The following is a 20,653-nucleotide window of genomic DNA, read 5'->3' as shown; positions in this document are numbered from 1 at the left end:
TGGATGAGAAGTGAAACATCTTCAAAGAAAAACCAGAAAGTCCAATTGCCTCTTGAAAAAGCCCCTTTGGGAGAACCATAACAACCATAACCCAGAAGACTAAAAATCTCCATAGACACTACAGCTATAGCTTGTGAGAGCCGAGAAGCATTCTAAGCCCAGCACAAACAGAGAAACACCAAAGTGTGAAAAAGGCTGCTCTAGAAATCAGCAATATAAGTTCTCCTTAGGGCAGGATGTTTGTGGATTTTGAGAACTATATAAAGCAATTGAGAAAGCAAACCAAGCAAGGCCTTAGCATGTCCTAAAATTATAAGGTCTCCTCTTAACTAAATCGTTATCTTGCAAAGAGGGATTAACTCTGTAAATCTGCCCCACTGAAAATATTCTGATTGTAAGTGCTGTTCTGTTTTTCTGAGATCATCTATGACTCTACAGGCAATTTAGGCAATTTCCTTGAATGCTCAAGCGGTCAGGTGGTTCTGTAAGTGCAGTGCAGTGCAATGCAGAGCAATCAGGCTGTGAATATGGGATCATCTGTGATTTGTTGCACAAGACATTATGGTATGATGTAATACTGCCATAGTCTCCGAGGACATTACGTTATGATGTACTGCTGCCACTGTCTCAGTCTGATTGCCTCTTGACAAGAGCTCATAAGGATTCAAGAAGATAAACAGACCAGGCAAATATGAGAGGAATAATGTGAGTAGCCTAATAAATGATTGAGATTGTGGCAGTGAAGAAGCTAGCTAAGATTTCACCAATCTTATGCTCTCCAGATATATTGGATTTCAACCGCCATAAAGGGTTTGCATCTGCACTGGAGAGCAACAGTTTGTAGCAACAATTTCCCCTGAATTAAGGTTGATGATCCACTCAGATTTGAGTTCTAGTGATTTTCTAATCAAATCTCTATTGCTTCCTTAACAAAAATATTAAAAAATGGATTGCTTAGTCAACTTCACTTTTGGCCTTTTTTAAAAAAAATTGAGAGACAAGTATTGCAACAAGTCAAGTTGTGCCACACAAATGGGTAAGATCAGAATTCTGGTTTCTTTTCCTGGGAGAAGGAGGGTATTTTTTTTAACCAAGGCTATTTTAGAGTTTACATAACCATTTCTACAGGTTTTTTCCTACAAAATAGCAGGAAATCACACAGGTGTAATCAAACAAGGCTCTAGGGCTGCCAAAATGTTTTGGCAGAGCTGCATGAGATCATGACTCAGCCTCAAGTTCCCTTCCTGGTATAAGGTATAAACTAACTCAAAATGATGATCCCAGAGAAATAAGCTCTTGAACATTATATAATAAGCATGGTAGAGGTATATCTGGCTTGAAAGTCAAGAACACTTGAACAAAAACATACAAGATTCTTCCTGCAGCTTTCAATCCAGAATGACATATGTTATAATATTTACAAATTGCTTTATCTCTTCAGAGCCTTTTGGGTAGAGATAACTGCAGAGCAGGTAGATTTGCTCGAGCTAGATAAGTGATTGCTGCTTATGCTATTTCATTGTTTCCATTATATGATTAAAACTGTAATTTCCTACAACCATCTTTTTGAGGCTTTGCTTTCTGGTTGTTTTAGATGTAAACATGTACATTTTCAGCCATCTCAGGATAACATATATTTATTTCAATCCTCTTCAACTGAATAATTGGAAATTCTGGTAAATGGAAAGATGGTAAATGGCTGATTTAGTTCCTTGATTCTGAAAGAAACTAAACTATTCCAATGCAAGAATTTATCTTCACTTACTTCTTGCTGAGATATTCAAATGTGACCATCATTTGTGTTGTAAATGTTGCACCTTGATGAACGTATCTTTTCTTTTACGCACACTGAGAGCATATGCACCAAAACAAATTCCTTGTGTGTCCAATCACACATGGCCAATAAATTTTATTCTATTCTAAATATGGAAACAAATCGGCAGACCATCCTTGAGCAAACATGGAATATGGCCTATGCATGTTTGGCACATATGGAAAGCTAATACATCTGGTGCAAGAATATATCTCTTATTGATGTGCTAACGTTCATGTCTATCTTTCTCTACAGAAACAAAGCATGCAAGCAGGATAGATAGATAGATAGATAGATAGATAGATAGATAGATAGATAGATAGATAGATAGATAGATAAAGAGAGAGAGAGAGAGAGAGAGAGAGAGAGAGAGAGAGAAAGTCCTAGGAGAGACCTGAGGATGATTCATCCAAATAGCCATTTGGTTCTGATAATGCACATACATGCTTGGGACACTTACGGAGAGCGTGCCACTCATCCTGGCGGATGGTATTTGTAACATTAATAGGCAAGTTGCGTGGCAGGGAAGATGATGTGTAATGATATTTCACAGCTGTGCATCGTTGAATGACTCCTGCAAAGACAAATTCAGTGTGCAGTTGGGAATTCTGTAGCTGAACAATGACATTTGTAACACTGCTTTCCCTTTACTGGCCATAAATCAAATTAAACCTCTTCTGTCGCCGAGAAAGTAAATTAAGAAGTTACTGATTAGATTCACCCCCCTCATGCTAAACCATCATTTGCCTTAATTAGAGTTTCTTTTTTTCTTTTTTGCAATTTTTTTAGTTTACTGAAAAAAGATTAAAACACAGAACACCAATATTTTTTTTTTAAAAAAAATGCCACAACCAAAAAAGACATCAACAAAAAAAGTGTCAAAAACAACAACACATATACGCATAGCATCCCCCCTAACTGAATGCTGATTGGTACAGTACAACAATTTTGATTTCCACCCCCCCTTGAGAAACAGGCCAAAAGAATTTAAAATTGTTAAACTACTAAACCTACTTATCAACTGTTAGCCTGGCATTGGCAAACTATATTAATGACTAAATAGGTAACAGAAAAAGTAACAATAATGAACATATTATGTAAGAATATAAAAGTAATAAAAATGTGAACAGTAATAGGAGAAAGACAAAGCTGAAATTCCAAAACCCTCAGCCAACAAGCTGTTATTGTAATCAGCTTGTAGAAAATTTACCATGACTTTAATCCCTTGTCATCCCAAATATTAACCTTAACTGGTCCTGGATCAAATATCCCAGATTGGTTTTTTTTTTACTATCTCTCATCAATTGCTCATTGATTGGATGCAATATATCCAGTTTCCAAAGCTAATCTATCTTTCCCCCCAAATTCCAGATAAAACCGTTCCTCAAATGTATTAAATCCGTTTCCCATTTTCCATCAAATCCCTTAAAGAAAAACCATTTGCACTTGTCAACCCAGAGAGTTCTCTGCTATGATATAAAAGTACAGTGTTAAGCTTCCAGGAGATGTATGGCGTCAGTTCTATAATTTCTGCTTGATGCCCAGGCTCTATAATGTCTGAGTCTATATTTCTTCCTGGACATTTTACGGCTGGGAAATCACATTTCTTCTTCTCAATGTTCTCCACCATCTGTGTTATTTCCATATCTGTATTTCCTCCCAACGAATCTGCTGCTTTAAAAACAAATTATTCCTGCTGGCTTAAGAAAATGTAATGTCTGTTTTTTAAAAAATGTTTTGTGCAAAGTTTATAAGTTCATCAAACCATTTTTTGGGTGGGAGGATCAACTAAGGATTGCATCTTCTTAGCCAGAATCTGTTTTCCCCCTTGGGTGTCAGTCTCCTCCTTCTCTCTGCAACCAAACTGTTGTTGGTTCAAGCAGGGAGAGAGCAGGGAGGCAGTGAAAAGGAGAGGGAAGATGTTTTCTGGCCATTAGATCCAAAATGTTTTTGCAAGTTAATAAAGTAAAAACCCAAAGTCATGTGCGTCTTTCCAGTACGGAAGGCAGAAAGGAATGAGAACGACAAACAAATCAAAGAAGGGAAACAGAAAGAATCCAGCTGGGGTTGAAATAAATCCTCATTCAATCAGTCAATTAATATTTAAAAATAAAAAGCAAAAGTTCAGACAGTGAATGTTAAAAGAACCAGCTTGCTTACGAATATGTCTGCTAGTCAAAAGAGGTGTAAAAGGCCCTTGACTTTTCAATTACTCCCTCACAAGGAGTCGCAATCTACAAGATTCCCACTCCTGGGTTGGGTCCGCAGCTGTCTAAAAATCGTCTCAGGCAGTGGTGGGTTTCAAAATTTTTTACTACTGGTTCTGTGGGTGTGGCTTGGTGGGCGTGGATTGGTGGGCATGGGTTGGTGGGTGTGGCAGGGGAAGGATACTGCAAAATCTCCATTCCCACCAACTCGGGTGAAAGGTTACTGCAAAATCCCCATTTCCTCCCAATCAGCTGGGATCGGGATGCACTGAATAGCTGGGGGCAGGGCGAGTCAGAATTTTTACTACCAGTTCTCCAAACTACTCAAAATTTCCACTACCAGTTCTCCAGAACTGGTCAGAACCTGCTGAAACCCACCTCTGGTCTCAGGTCTTTCCTAAGTGCCCCTATCAAATCCAAGGGGCAAGGCTGCCCAAAAAACAGCTCTGGCAGCAAACATAACAGATCATGGATAAGAGAAAGAAAACTCTCACCCTACAGCAGCTGTTGGAGCCAGCTAATTTTAGTTACTTAAATAAGCCATACTATCCAGTTTCATTAGTTATTATCAAGCCACAATGGTTCAGAAGTATGTAATACTATACAGAACAAATTCCATTATTTTTACGTTACCTGAATCCAGTAAGTATTTCTATATACTGTACAAGTAGTGCTTGATTTATGACCACAGTTGTGACTGTTACATACTTAGGCAGTTGTTAAGTGAATTATGGCTTTTTCACCCTGGTTATTAAGTGAATGATTGCAGTTGTTAAGTGAAGCATGCTAATGTTAAATGAATCTGGCTTCGCCCATTCAATTTGCTTGTAGGAAGCTGGTTGGGAAGGTCACAAAGGGCAATCCTATGACCCCAGGACGCTGCAACCATCGTAATTATATGCCACTTTTGATCAATTGATCATGGGAATGATACAATGGTTGTAAATGTAAAGATGGGTTGTAAGTCCCTTTTTTTCAATGCTGTTATAACTTGGAACAGTCCCTGACTAAAAGGTGGTAAGTTGAGGTCTACCTGTATACTAGTTGATGTTGCTATTATGCTGCTATATCCCCTAAAGAGGAACTATTGATACGCAATGGGCTAAGTTGTCAGTTGTGAATATATTGAGAGCAAAAAAGGAGGTCTGCTACAGAAGAAAAGAGCAGAATTCAAGAAGCTTTTGAATTAATATTGTGATTTCACTCTTGGGCACTTTTGAATGGAACTGAATTGTATACTATGTGACTTACAAAGGTCTTCTATTAAATCTGCCCACAAATGGCCTTTTATAAGTTGTTTTGCAATAGATAATCATTAGGAAGCCAAACCACAGAATTGGCAATGCGTGACTCTATTGTTAATTGTGTAGTTTCAGTACATTACACAATCTGGCTTTCCTCTTAGCACAATCTTTACTGGCTTTGGTAAGTCAAAGAGGATTCAAGCACCTAAAATTCTGGCATGAGTTAATTCCTTGTATTTGTTTTCCCAGCATTGTTTCTGATTGATTTGTCATCACTTGTTTCAGTGACTACACAAGAGAAGATAATGTTTGCTTGTCTGCTATTAGGGCTGTGCAAATATCTTTGGCCTGCTTCAGAACTCAGAACCAGAAAGACCCTGACCTGTCCTGGAATGGGTCTACAACAACTCGCCATCTCCAAGTTGCCATGGCCAACTTGCTCCAGCCAACTAGTCATGGGAAATTCATTATGGCCAAGTCGCCACAGGCCAACTCGCCATGGGACAAGAGTTACACTAATATCGAAAAAATAGTGCAATAGTATCATTAAAGAAAGGATGCCAAAAGAGAGACCAAATGAAATGTGAATGATAAAAATTAAAATATTTTAAAACTATTTTAAATAATTAAATTGAATTGTTGAATTGTCCCGCAGTGAGTTGTCCTATGGTGAGCTGGCCATGGCAAGTTGACCGTGACAAGTTGGCTGTGGTGAGTTGTTGTCCCATTCCAGCTTAAAACACTGGCCCCCAACTCTCTTACCTGGTTCCAAAGTATGATTCTAACTTATTCGAATCATGAGATGTCCGATCTAATGTAGTCTTTGTAAACTTAGAAAAACATTTGTTTAACAAACATTAGACAAACGGTATTGCTTTTCTCAATTGTAAGAGAATGATGAAAATCAGTAAAAGGCATAATTGCATTTTCTCTAAAGGTCTAAAAATTAATCTTTGCTGGCTTTTTACAAAGGGAAATTAGGACACAAAATGTTTTATATGTAAATAAGTGGCCTTTCCAAATGTGATTAAATTTTGGATGCAGTGATGATGATAATGCATTTTTTATTAAACTAGATAACTCATGATCTATTAAATTTTTTCAGAAATATTTCTTCATTAGATTCCTCAGTGCTTTTAATAATGGCAGAACTTCTAAAGTATTGTAAAAGTTCTTAAAAATTCAGGGAGATATTAAGAAATACATCTGTACTGCAAGTAGCCCAACCTGAACTGTATAGCCCAGTCAAACATCAGCAGTTGACCACAGGAAATGTTTTATGAAATTTTCTATCATGTCATAAAATGCTTAATGCTAATTTTTATGTCATAAAATGTTTTATAAAATTTGCCAAATTTCAATTCCACGGAAATCATAGGTCCCAGATTTTGGATGCATTCTGTAAGTTAGCCCACTTTCAACTCCTATCCTCAAAACGACGCAATAGAGCACTGCACACCAGAACAACTAGACACAAGAACAGTTTTTCCCCAAACGCCATCACTCTGCTAAACAAATAATTCCCTCAACACTGTCAAACTATTCACTAAGTCTGCATTGCTATTACTATTAATCTTCTCATCGTTCCTGTCACCATCTCCTCCCACTTATGACTGTATAATTGTAACTTGTTGCTGTATCCTTATGATTTATGATTGTTTCCTAGTATGATTTGATTGCTTATTTGTACCCTATGACTATCATTAAGTGTTGTAGCTTATGATTTTTGATGAATGTATTTTTTCTCTTTATGTACACTGAGAACTTATGCACCAAGACAAATTCCTTGTGTGTCCAATCACACTTGGCCAATAAAGAATTGTATTATATTGTTTTGTTTTGTATTAAGTTGCCGTTGTTGAAAAAGTTCTGCCCTATGACGCATCACTTCTGCCAGTTAAAGGTTATAGACCAGAGGTGGGTTTCAGCAGGTTCTGACCACTTCTGGAGAACCGGTAGGGGAAATTTTGAGTAGTTCAGAGAACCGGTAGTAAAAATTCTGACTGGCCCCACCCCCATCTATTCTCTGCCTCCTGAGTCCCAGCCAATCGGGAGGGAATGGGGATTTTGCAGTAACCTTCCCCTGGATTGGGGAGGGAATGGAGATTTGACAGTATCCGTCCCCTGCCACGCCCACCAAGCCACACTCACAGAACCGGTAGTAAAAAAATTTGAAACCCACCACTGTTATAGATGCAAGAGTTTTAGTAGTATGTAGATATACCTCAGCATCAGAATGGTAGTAAGATGGTAAGCCTTTCTATGCAGCCCCATCACACAGCTATAAGCCTCAATCTCATCAGGCTGGAATCCAATTAGACTTTTAGAGTTAGAAAAGGCCTTTGTACTATTGAGTCTTTCAGTGCAGAGATCCAAATAAAAGCATCCCAGATTGCTAGCTGCCCAGTTTCTGCTTGTAAAAAGAAAATAACACGTTCTCTGTTTCTGAAAACATCCCATTGTTTGCATTAGGGTTCTTCCTACCATGTTTCTCCACCCTGTTTTGAGGGGGTGTTATTTTCTTGTAGCTTAAAGAAGACTCCTACATAGTCCGTGGAATGTTTTCTACTGATATTTGATTTCTTTTTTAAAATGCTACTTCAGCAGCCTCTATAGTGGCCCTCAGCTCGGCCAAAGTGATGTCACAGGCCTACTGACATCATCCTATGTTTGACTCATGTATTTAAATCACAGCATTTGTGTAATGATGTCATGCCCTTCCTTTATCGCCTTCATCCCCTTCGGGATGCCCCTCTGCTATTTCTCCAATGTCTATAATCTCTTCGTTTTAGTGATCTTTCTGAAAGCTCTTGGCAGTTCTCCAAGTCTGAATTTCAACCTAAACAGGACATGGTGCTTGGGTACTATAGAGAGATTAGCCTGGTTTCTACAGTTGTTAGGTACAATGTTATAATTGGTTCCTTCCCCATCTGTGCAGAAAGAAGTAATAATTCTTGTGACAATCTGTCTATCTTTCAAATTACAAGTTCTGGATAAAAGCAGAAGCTCATTCTGTGTTTTAAAGGAAAACAATTCTCTGCTCTGGTGCTCTTTTTTGATTGACTTCAACAAAATCAGAAGATCCAGAAGATTTAAAACATAAATATAACTTTTCTTCTCAGCATATTTGGTCCTGAATTGCAGTCGTTCTTTGCTGAGTTTTTTAAGTGTCTTCAGTGCTTCTGGTACAGAGATGTAACGGAGTAATTTGCCCTCAGATGTGACACACTCAGGACCTCGCCTTGTCTGAGGACAGTTTTCCCTTTAAAATCATGATTTCCTATTTCTGATCTAAGGACCACTGGATCAGTGCTCTGGTGGTCCCTACTGCAAATGTCAAAATAAAAATAAGCATCAACATTATCAATGTCTTGGGAGTTTTCTTATTCAAAAGTTTGAAGGATCTGAGTCAAAAGTTTGAGGTGGCTCCACCAATATGTCGTGAAGTTTAGCAACTTGCCTTTGTTTCTGCTATTTTTTTTTTAAAAAGTATTTCTTTTATTGCTTAACTGGGGACAATCTTTCAGATGCTACTGGGGTTATTGGAGATAACATAGGTGTTATCTGCAATTTTAACTCTTAAGGTATATTTATTATTTATTATGTATCAAATTTATATGATGTAGGCCCAGTGGGGGAAGGGAAATGGCTCAGCAGTTAAAAACACTGAGCTTGTCAGCTGGACAGCTGACAGCCTGGGTTCAAGATCCAAGTGCTATATGACAGGATGAACCCCAGTAGTTGCCTCAGCTCCTGCCCACCCAACAATTCGAAACTATGCAAATAGATAAATAGGTACCACTTTGGTGGGACGGTAATTCTGTGTGCCTCGGCATGTAGTCATGCTGGCCACATGACCACAGTAGTGTGTTTGGACAACGCTGGCTCCCTCCACTAAGAAACAGAGATGAACACCGCCCAAAATGACTGGAGAGGGGAAACCTTTACTTTCCAGTGATGACACCGTGATATGGGTAAAAGAAAAGCTGGGAATCAGTGCCTTATGAATTCAATTCTAGTTCTCTAACTATAGCAGAAATGCTGATACTAAAATGACAGTAGCACATATGAGATGGCTCTGTCTGTAGTTTTTCAATACTCGGTAAGATCATTACCCATAGGAACCTGGTCCTAAAAATAAATATAATATTCCCAGAACACTGAGAGGATACTTCACAGCTGCATTATCTTATCACAACAAGACATGGATTAATCAATGCTGTTCACCAAACCTATCATTTTGTAATATCAGGAAAGCAAACCCAGTCCACTCAACTGAAAACCATCGTTGCTCAATGTATATCATACCTTATAAATATCATATGTTTGTCAATTTTTTTTGTCATGCTGATACCCACTCTGATGTCTGCATATGAAGGGATGTCACTTCATTCACATTGAACACTTGAGATGTGGAAATTATTAATTATTAATCCTGACCCAGACATGTTCTTCTTCCCTTGGTCATCTGTTTTACCTTAGCTTGTCTTTTAACATTAAATCTGTGTTTATCAAATTGGTATCTGTCAAAGAACTGTGATCTTTTTGACCCAAGAGTCAAACTTAGCATTTGAACAGCAAGTGACAGGACAAGAGTTTGTTTCCATGTAAGAAAGAGAGAGAAAGACTAAAACTGATTCATTTGAAACTTGAAATGCAGTTAAGTTGAATTAATACATATAATCCTCAAATTATGGCCATAATTCAGCTCAAAATTTCCATTGCTAAGCAAGGCAGATGTTGAGTGAGTTGCACCTCATTTTTTGCCACAGTTGTTAAGTGAATCACTGCAATTGTTAAGCGAATCATGTTCAGTTAATCAATTAAGGCAGGGGTCTGCAAACTTGGCTCTTTTAAGACTTGTGGACTTCAACTCCCAGAGTTGGGAGTTGAAGTCCACAAGTCTTAAAAGAGCCAAGTTTGCAGACCCCTGAATTAAGGCAAATAGAGCTCTCTATATAGCAAGGGTGTATATTGAGTGAATCTGGCTTCCCTCACTGACATTGCTTGTTGGAAGTCAGTTGGAAAGGTTACAACCGGTGATCACATGACAATGCAATGGTCATAAATACATGCTAATTGCCAAGTATCCGAATTTTAATTATATGATCATGGAGATGCTGCAATGGTCATAAGTGTGAAAAATGGTCATAAGTCAATTTTTTCAGGGCTGTTGTAACTTTACAACAGTGCTGTTGTAATTTGTCACCAAATGGTTGTAAGTCAAGAATACTACCTGTATTCTTCCCATATGTTTAATGGTTTTCTCCTCCTGTCCTGTTTTCATTCATTCATTGATTCGTTTACTGGGACCGCTATGCTATTCTTTCCAATCCAACAGGATTCTGTTAAAAAGTACAAAGTGGTAGTAACTACCAGAGGGTGCTGGGAGCTGCACCCACGGAACCATCCTCAGTTCTGAGGCTCCCTTGCTGGCAACCAAAATTCAAAAACAGTAATTTTTAATTTAAAAATTGAGTTGTAATTTAAAAGTGAAGTGTACTACCATATTTTAAAAATGTGCCTTTAGTCAGCAGAAGTTGGTTTATTTCATGTCACTCAGGAAACTGTTTCCTGTATGCCTACTGTGAGCGATGTATTGTGGACAGGGCTGTCTCTTAAAACAGGGGTCTGCAACTTTGGCAACTTTAAGATTTGTGGACTTCAACACCCAGGACTCTGGGAGTTGAAGTCCACAAGTCTTAAACTTGCCAAGGTTGCAGACCCCTGTCTTAAAAGATTAAGCAGGAAAAATACAATAAAGAAAAAGCTGTAGCCAAGAGACCAGATACACATTGTGAGATCGGGACTCTACTGGACTTGCTGTGGACATGGGTCCATACATTCTCCTCCTGCCCCAAAACCACAACGGCTAAAGTGATGTGATATTTTATTGGGAGGAGCGAATCTGAAGGCATGCTAACCTCATAGGCTGGCAGTCTCCAAAACCTATTGAAAGTCACAATCCAAAACAGAGTTAAGCTTAAAATGTTGGATTTAATGGGTTTATACACACCTAGTGTGATATTGGATTTTAGCTTTATTATATCCAATATGTGCATTAGCTTTGGCAGAGTCACAGTGGAGAGAGAGGGTGACCAAAAGTATTGGTTTTAAATTCCTTGAGATCATTGGTGGACACAGAAAGCTTTTAGCCAGAAGGGAAGAGAGCCTATCAATGAGAAGAAAATATTATGCAGGGGAAAATCAATTAATAAAAATAAAATAGATGAATTGCCTTTCAATGGATAAAATCAGCCTGGAAACTTAACAAAGGCAGAAGATACATACTGTATGGGCGAGGATTAAATGCAGGAGAGCAGCTGATGGTTTTATAATAGATTCTGGAAACAGAATACTGCAGCTTTACTTTCACTACAAAGGTAGAAACAGGAGAATCTCGACATTATTTAGCGCCACAGGGCTTAACAAAGGCAGTGTTTGACAAATCTCTTTCCCAAAGCACAAACAATCAAAAAAACAAGCAGACAGGAATAGGAAAGGGAAAATGGAGGCAGGAATAACTTGTGGCATATAGCATATTCTATCAAATGCTGACGTCTTGTATTTGTTTCTAGACGGAAAGATCTAAAGGGATGAATTTTGAGAAGGGATTCTAGAAATGCATTTAGAGTGGGTGGGTGGGTGTGCCAATTCCAAATATAAGGGAAAGCAAAGGAGAGGCCATGCATTCTAGTCCCACCTTAGGCCCAAAGCCAGCTGGTTGGCCCCCGACCAACCTTTCTCTCTCTCAACCCTAGGAAGGATGAAGCAAGGGCAAACAATTTCAGAAATTGTACCAAGAAAACTGCAAGGATTTGTCCAGGCAGGTGCCAGGAGTAAAAAAGTGGACCTGAAGGCACATGCCTCACAAAAGGAGAATAAGGTAAAGGTAAAGGTTCCCCTCGCACATACGTGCTAGTCGTTGCCGACTCTAGGGGGCGGTGCTCATCTCTGTTTCAAAGCCGAAGAGCCAGTGCTGTCCGAAGACGTCTTCGTGGTCATGTGGCCGGCATGACTAAACGGCAAAGGCGCACGGAACGCTGTTACCTTCCCACCAAGGTGGTCCCTATTTTTTCTACTTGCATTTTTAGGTGCTTTCAAAACTGCTAGGTTGACAGAAGCTGGGACAAGTAACGGGAGCTCACACCATTACACAGCAGCACTAGGGATTCGAACCGCTGAGCTGCCGACCTTTCGATCGACAAGCTCAATGTTCTAGCCCCTGAGCCACCGTGTCCCCCTAAAAGGAGAATAATATATGGCAAATATAATTGATGTTTATTGGGAATGGAATTCTTTTCAAACAATCATCTGTGCTGGCGCAGTGGTTAGAATGCAGTATTGCAGGCTAATTCAGCTCAATGCCAGGAGTTCGATCTTATTTATTTATTTATTTATTTATTTATTCGTATTTGTATACCGCCCTATCTCCCGAAGGACTCAGGGCGGTTCACAGGCAAATAAAACATTTATGTACAAAATTAAAATAACCATTAAAAAACTTATTCTAAAGCCAGATTCTTAAAAATAATATAAATATTAAAACCAGTTAAGACCCCTATAAATTTAAAATCTAGTCCAGTCCTGCACAGATGAATAAATATGTCTTAAGCTCGCGACGGAAGGTTCGGAGGTCCGGAAGTTGACGGAGTCCTGGGGGGAGTTCGTTCCAGAGGGTGGGAGCCCCACAGAAGGCCCTTCCTGGGCGTCGCCAGGCGACACTGCGTAGCTGACGGCACCCTGAGGAGTCCCTCGCTGTGAGAGCGCACGGGTCGGTGAGAGGTATTCAGTAGCAGTAGGCGGTCCCGTAAGTAACCCGGCCCTATGCCATGGAGCGCTTTAAAGATGGTTACCAAAACCTTGAAGCGCACCCGGAAGGCCACAGGTAGCCAGTGCAGTCTGCGCAGGATAGGTGTCATACGGGAGCCACGAGGGGCTCCCTCTATAACCCGCGCAGCTGCATTCTGAACTAACTGCAGTCTCCGGATGCCCTTCAAGGGGAGCCCCATGTAGAGAGCATTGCAGTAATCCAGGCGAGACGTCACGAGGCGTGGTGACCGTGCATAGGGCATCCCGGTCTAGAAAGGCGCAACTGGCGCACCAGGCGAACCTGGTAGAAAGCTTTTAGCCAGAAGGGAAGAGAGCCTATCAATGAGAAGAAAATATTATGCAGGGGAAAATCAATTAATAAAAATAAAATAGATGAATTGCCTTTCAATGGATAAAATCAGCCTGGAAACTTAACAAAGGCAGAAGATACATACTGTATGGGCGAGGATTAAATGCAGGAGAGCAGCTGATGGTTTTATAATAGATTCTGGAAACAGAATACTGCAGCTTTACTTTCACTACAAAGGTAGAAACAGGAGAATCTCGACATTATTTAGCGCCACAGGGCTTAACAAAGGCAGTGTTTGACAAATCTCTTTCCCAAAGCACAAACAATCAAAAAAACAAGCAGACAGGAATAGGAAAGGGAAAATGGAGGCAGGAATAACTTGTGGCATATAGCATATTCTATCAAATGCTGACGTCTTGTATTTGTTTCTAGACGGAAAGATCTAAAGGGATGAATTTTGAGAAGGGATTCTAGAAATGCATTTAGAGTGGGTGGGTGGGTGTGCCAATTCCAAATATAAGGGAAAGCAAAGGAGAGGCCATGCATTCTAGTCCCACCTTAGGCCCAAAGCCAGCTGGTTGGCCCCCGACCAACCTTTCTCTCTCTCAACCCTAGGAAGGATGAAGCAAGGGCAAACAATTTCAGAAATTGTACCAAGAAAACTGCAAGGATTTGTCCAGGCAGGTGCCAGGAGTAAAAAAGTGGACCTGAAGGCACATGCCTCACAAAAGGAGAATAAGGTAAAGGTAAAGGTTCCCCTCGCACATACGTGCTAGTCGTTGCCGACTCTAGGGGGCGGTGCTCATCTCTGTTTCAAAGCCGAAGAGCCAGTGCTGTCCGAAGACGTCTTCGTGGTCATGTGGCCGGCATGACTAAACGGCAAAGGCGCACGGAACGCTGTTACCTTCCCACCAAGGTGGTCCCTATTTTTTCTACTTGCATTTTTAGGTGCTTTCAAAACTGCTAGGTTGACAGAAGCTGGGACAAGTAACGGGAGCTCACACCATTACACGGCAGCACTAGGGATTCGAACCGCTGAGCTGCCGACCTTTCGATCGACAAGCTCAATGTTCTAGCCCCTGAGCCACCGTGTCCCCCTAAAAGGAGAATAATATATGGCAAATATAATTGATGTTTATTGGGAATGGAATTCTTTTCAAACAATCATCTGTGCTGGCGCAGTGGTTAGAATGCAGTATTGCAGGCTAATTCAGCTCAATGCCAGGAGTTCGATCTTATTTATTTATTTATTTATTTATTTATTTATTCGTATTTGTATACCGCCCTATCTCCCGAAGGACTCAGGGCGGTTCACAGGCAAATAAAACATTTATGTACAAAATTAAAATAACCATTAAAAAACTTATTCTAAAGCCAGATTCTTAAAAATAATATAAATATTAAAACCAGTTAAGACCCCTATAAATTTAAAATCTAGTCCAGTCCTGCACAGATGAATAAATATGTCTTAAGCTCGCGACGGAAGGTTCGGAGGTCCGGAAGTTGACGGAGTCCTGGGGGGAGTTCGTTCCAGAGGGTGGGAGCCCCCACAGAGAAGGCCCTTCCCCTGGGCGTCACCAGACGACACTGCCTAGCTGACGGCACCCTGAGGAGTCCCTCTCTGTGAGAGCGCACGGGTCGGTGAGAGGTATTCAGTAGCAGTAGGCGGTCCCGTAAGTAACCCGGCCCTATGCCATGGAGCGCTTTAAAGATGGTTACCAAAACCTTGAAGCGCACCCGGAAGGCCACAGGTAGCCACTGCAGTCTGCGCAGGATAGGTGTCACACGGGAGCCACGAGGGGCTCCCTCTATAACCCGCGCAGCTGCATTCTGAACTAACTGCAGTCTCCGGATGCCCTTCAAGGGGAGCCCCATGTAGAGAGCATTGCAGTAATCCAGGCGAGACGTCACGAGGGCGTGAGTGACCGTGCATAGGGCATCCCGGTCTAGAAAGGGGCGCAACTGGTGCACCAGGCGAACCTGGTAGAAAGCTCTCCTGGAGACGGCCGTCAAATGATCTTCAAAAGACAGCCGTTCATCCAGGAGGACGCCCAAGTTGCGCACCCTCTCCGTCAGGGCCAATGACTCGCCCCCGTGGACTCAGCTGACTGTACCGGGATGCCGGCATCCACAGCCACTCTGTCTTGGAGGGATTGAGCTTGAGCCTGTTTCTCCCCATCCAGACCCGTACGGCCTCCAAACACCGGGACAGCACTTCGATAGCTTCGTTGGGGTGCCCCGGTGTGGAAAAGTACAGCTGGGTGTCATCAGCGTACAGCTGGTACCTCACACCGAAGCCACTGATGATCTCACCCAGCGGCTTCATATAGATGTTGAACAGAAGGGGCGAGAGGATCGACCCCTGCGGCACCCCACAAGTGAGGCGCCTCGGAGTCGACCTCTGCCCCCCTGTCAACACCGTCTGCGGCCGATCGGAGAGATAGGAGGAGAACCACCGATAAACGGTGCCTCCCACTCCCAATCCCCCCAACCGGCGCAGCAGGATACCATGGTCGATGGTATCGAAAGCCGCTGAGAGGTCTAATAGGACCAGGGCAGAGGAACAGCCCCTATCCCTGGCCCTCCAGAGATCATCCACCAACGCGACCAAAGCCGTCTCAGTGCTGTAACCGGGCCGGAAACCGGACTGGAACGGGTCTAGATAGACAGTTTCATCCAGGTGTAAGGGAAGCTGATATGCCACCATACTCTCTACAACCTTCGCCGCGAATTTCAGAAATCTTGACTGGCTCTAGATTGACTCAGCTTTCCATCCTTCCGAGGTCAGTAAAATGAGGACCCAGATTCTTGGGGGCACTATGCTGATTTTGTAAACTGGTTAGAGAGTGCTGTAACGAACTGTGAAGCGGTATATAAGTCTAAGGGCTATTGCTATCTTTGGAGAAGCTTACCAAACTAGAGCCTGCTCTAGTTCTGCTCTTTCGTTGATACCATATTAGAAGCACTTCAAACACACACACACACACACACACACACACACACACACACACACACACACACACATACACTGACTTAAATGGAATAGGACAGAGTGTTCTACACCAGTCCCAGAGAGAATGACATCCACTCCACCATATGGTCCCAACACACCTCAATTTCCTCTTCCACTCCAGTGGAATGGCACTAGTGGCTAAGTGTTCCACAGGCTGCCCAATGGCATGAATTACCCCACCAGCGAAGCAATAGGCAAGCTGAATCAGAGGACTTTTCAAGTGGTTTCAACCAGCAATACTTTTGCACTTGGATCTGTTGTGAATTATTCCCAAAGCACCTCAGGCAGTTTTCTTCCATTTTTCTTTAGATTTAATGTGTGCCTCATAGTTTATTGTTTAAGAGTGATTTTTATGGGGAAAAAGTTCTGGAAGTGGATGAAAAAGGCTAAAGAAAGTGTTGCCATCAGAATGAATGATTTAAGAAAACTCACGTGGAATGAAGCTGAAGGGAAGAGATGTCAGATGAAGTATTTTAGAGAATTGAATGGGAATTCCAAACAATTGAAATAAATATTATCAATGTTAGTACACAAGAAAAAATAATGAGTGAAGCAGAGTCCTAAATGCTGGTAGAATGTTGAAAAATGGTAAAGCTGTAGGAGCAAAAGATATATCAGGAGAACTGTTCAAATGCAGAAGTAAAAGAATAACAAAATAAAGTTGGAAGGGACCTTGCAGGTCCTCTAGTCCCCTGTCCTCTGTTCAAGCAGGAAACCCTATACCATTTCAGACAAATGGTTGTCCAATCTCTTCTTAAAAACCTCCAGTGTTGGAGCATTCACAACTTCTGGAAGTAAGTCATTCTACTGATTAATTGTTCCATCAGGAAATTCCCCTTTAGATCTAGGTTGGTTCTCTCCTTGATTAGTTTCCATCCATTGTTTCTTGTCCTTCCTTCAGGTGCTTTGGAGAATAGGTTGAGCACCTCCCCCCATTCTTCTATGTGGCAGCTGCTTAGATTTTGGAACACTGTTGTCATGTTACCCCTAGTCCAGTGCTAAAATGCTACCGGATCAGACGGTAACGATCGCGGTTGGTAGTTCAGAGATCCGGTAGCGATGGTGGAGCAAAGCTCCGCTCACCTGCCCAGGTGTCTTTAACCTACCAGAAGGTTTTGCACATGCGCAGGTCTGCACGTGCATGTGATGCATGTGACTTCTTGAGCATGCGCAGAAGGTTATGCGCGCATGGCACGTGCACTTCTGAGCTGGTCAGGAAGGTAAGTAGAGTTCACCCCTGCCCTAGTCCTTCTTTTCCCTAGACTAGACATACCCAATTCCTGCAACTGTGGTATTGTATGCTTAATGGAATTTAGCTTCTTTTGTGCATGAAGACTACATGTGTGCCTGACAATGTTGATCCACAAACTAGCAAAGTGAAAAGTACAAAAGTTATACGTGAATCAATTTGTTAAATGTGCCTTGGAAAGTTTTGGGTAGAATTCTAATCAATGAACTATGAAATGTAATAACAAGAAAAATTTGAGAAATGCGATATGGGTTTATACAAGATTTTATGGCTTTAGGCAGATCCATGTTTTGTTCTTCAGAAGCTCATTAAGTACAGTAATATATAACTATTGGTTTACAGAAAACATATTATTCATTGGTATGGAATAGAAGGGTGGTTTCTGAACATGAGAAGAATTGTATAATCACATATGAAGTAACGCATAAATGGGAATAAATGGAATGCTTGGCAAATGATTGAAGTAGTGCTTCACAGAAAAAATGGAGAGAACAATTGTGACTTATACACAAATGGATTAAAAATAAGAGCAAGTGATGAAAGTGCATTTTTGTAGAAAGTTGAAAGAAGGAGAAGATTTCAAAAACTGTGGTTGAATGGAATCAATTGGATCTTAACAGAAAAAAGAAACGAGGTATAAAGAACAAAAGGCCATGTGCAGTTAGTCATTATCTTACAACCACAATTGAGCCCAAAATTTCCATTGCTAAGCAAGATTGTTCATAAGTGAATTTTACTTCATTTTATGAAATTTCTTGCCACCGTTGTTAAGTAAACCATTGCAGCTGTTAGGTTGGTAACATGTTAGTAAGTGAATCTGGCTCCTCCATTGACTTTGTCCACATTTTGATCACATGACCAAGGGGATGCTGTAACAGTCATAAGCATAAAAAAGGTCATAGTCATTTTTTTTTCAGTACCATTGTAACTTCAGATGGTCACCAAAGAAATGGTTGTAATCAATATGCAGCCATATCTATAATTGTCTAAATTAATAATTTTTGTAATTATTATTTCAAATTTGTTTTTAGCTATTATACATACAGGCTGTGGTGGGTTTCAACATTTTTTACTACCAGTTCTCTGGGTGTGGCTTGGTGGGCGTGGCATGGCTTGGTGGGCGTGGCATGGCTTGGTGGGCGTGGCTTGGTGGGCGTGGCAGGAGAAGGTTACTGCGAAATCCCCATTTCCTCCCAATCAGCTGGGACTTGGAAGGCAGAGAATAGATGGGCCAGTCAGAATTTTTACTACTGGTTCTCCAAACTACTCAAAATTTCCACTACCAGTTTTCCAGAACTGGTCAGAACCTGCTGAAACCCACCTCTGCATACAGGTATAATACTTATAACCATTCCTTTAACAACCACCTGAGGATATGAGGATATGAGATCATGATAAGACATAAATTTGTCTCACAACCATTCCGAGCTTATAATCATTGCAGCTTCCCTGTGATCAAAATTTGGGCACATGGCAACTGGCTTCCATTTCCAATAGTTGCAGCGTAACAGGGTCACGTGATCACCACTGATGATGTTCCCAGGAGGTCTATGACAATTTGCCACAGCCAACTCACTGCAGGACAAGAGTTACACTAATATCAAAGAAATGGTGGAGTAGGATCATTAAAGAAAGATGCAAAAGGAGGGACAGAATGAAATGTGAATGGCAAAAATTACAATATTTTTTATTTATTTTAAATAATTAAATAGAATTGTTAGCATTGTCCCACAGAAAATTGACCATGGCCGCAGAAAGTTGGCTGTGGCAAGTTGTCCCATTCCTGTTCCCAGTGGTCTTCCAACAAGCAAAGTCATTGCTTACTGACTGTAGCAAAAAGGGTAGTAAAATCAGGTGTGACTCTCTTCTCAACTGCATCACTTATCGATGGAAGTTATGGTCCCAATAGAGGTCATAAGTCAAGGACTACCTGTAGTAATGCTGAAGAGCAGGATATTTTTTAGGAAGCAGAAGAATTATTCATTCTCCTTATCTGTAAGCTGTAGATGTTGCACTTGTCAGAAATATAAGGCGATCAAGTGAAATTTCTGATATTGTTTATATCAGAACAACATATTGTTATATTTATCATAACCAATCCATTATTTTTGCAATTTCCACGACTGTTTTATCTGAAGGATATCCTATGGAAAAACAGTGTGATTCAGTGATTATCATAAGAAGCTCAACAGTCTCAGCCTTTGGCTCCTGAGTCAGTGATGTAGAAAAATGAAGATAACTGTTATCTCCTTTGAGTAGCACAAGGCAATAGCTGTGCTTCATAAAAAGCTCTTGGGGGCATGTCAAAAATATCGGGATGGAGGGGGAAAATGTTATTTTTTTAAGTAAGATTAGATAAGCAAAAACATTAAAATTAAAAAATTAAAAGAAGAAAGTAGACCAGTAAACACATTACTATTTAACACTCAGAACCAAATCACTTAGTAACAAATGCCAGACAATACATCAAAAATGCTTTGTTTAAGTCTCTACTACTTAGTTCTCTGGAAAATGCCTACAGCTGCATCTGGATTTAAAAATCAGTAATGGCACCCACTATCATATTTGGGATTACTTCTTATAGCAGCTCAAAAATCCCTTCACTGGCCTCCAAGAGGGGGGCAGGCCATCCATTCATTCATTTAATTACCTATGTGACTTATATATAGCCACTTAACTTGCATTTGTGACTCTTGGCCCCTAAATCAAAGAGCAAAAAACAGTCCACAACAGTAAAATAATAAAAGGCATAGCACCACAAATAGAATACAACAAAGGCCAAACCACAAGCTTATTCATAATCCCAAATCATTGCAGAATGGACTCACCCAACACCCTGGCACAATACCCAGTAGAAAGACAGATTCTCAGAGCTTTACAGAAGGCTAACCAAATTGGAAACATTTGAATTTTGGGGAGTGTGATTCAAAGAGCAGGTGCCTCACATGGCATTCCTTCATAGAAAGGACTCAAAGTATGTCTACCCAATCATATTTTATGAGATA

At 40.8% G+C, this 20,653-nt stretch overlaps 1 protein-coding gene across 2 annotated transcripts in view; it reads right to left on the bottom strand.

Moving 5' to 3' along the window:
• The window catches only part of LOC131187486 (transmembrane protein 178B-like), a 34,971-nt gene that overhangs the window by 8,036 nt on the left and 6,282 nt on the right, over nt 1-20,653 (bottom strand). For both annotated transcript variants that reach the window (XM_058161827.1, XM_058161828.1), the window contains exon 2: nt 2,274-2,387. In XM_058161827.1, coding sequence (XP_058017810.1) covers nt 2,274-2,387 — 114 coding nt within the window. The remainder of the gene's footprint in view (nt 1-2,273; nt 2,388-20,653) is intronic.

The sequence above is a fragment of the Ahaetulla prasina genome, chromosome 1, assembly GCF_028640845.1.
Source record: "Ahaetulla prasina isolate Xishuangbanna chromosome 1, ASM2864084v1, whole genome shotgun sequence".
In the NCBI taxonomy this organism is placed as follows: Eukaryota; Metazoa; Chordata; class Lepidosauria; order Squamata; family Colubridae; genus Ahaetulla; species Ahaetulla prasina.
Note: the sequence above shows the minus strand (reverse complement) of the source record. Positions and strands in the feature narration are given on the sequence as shown.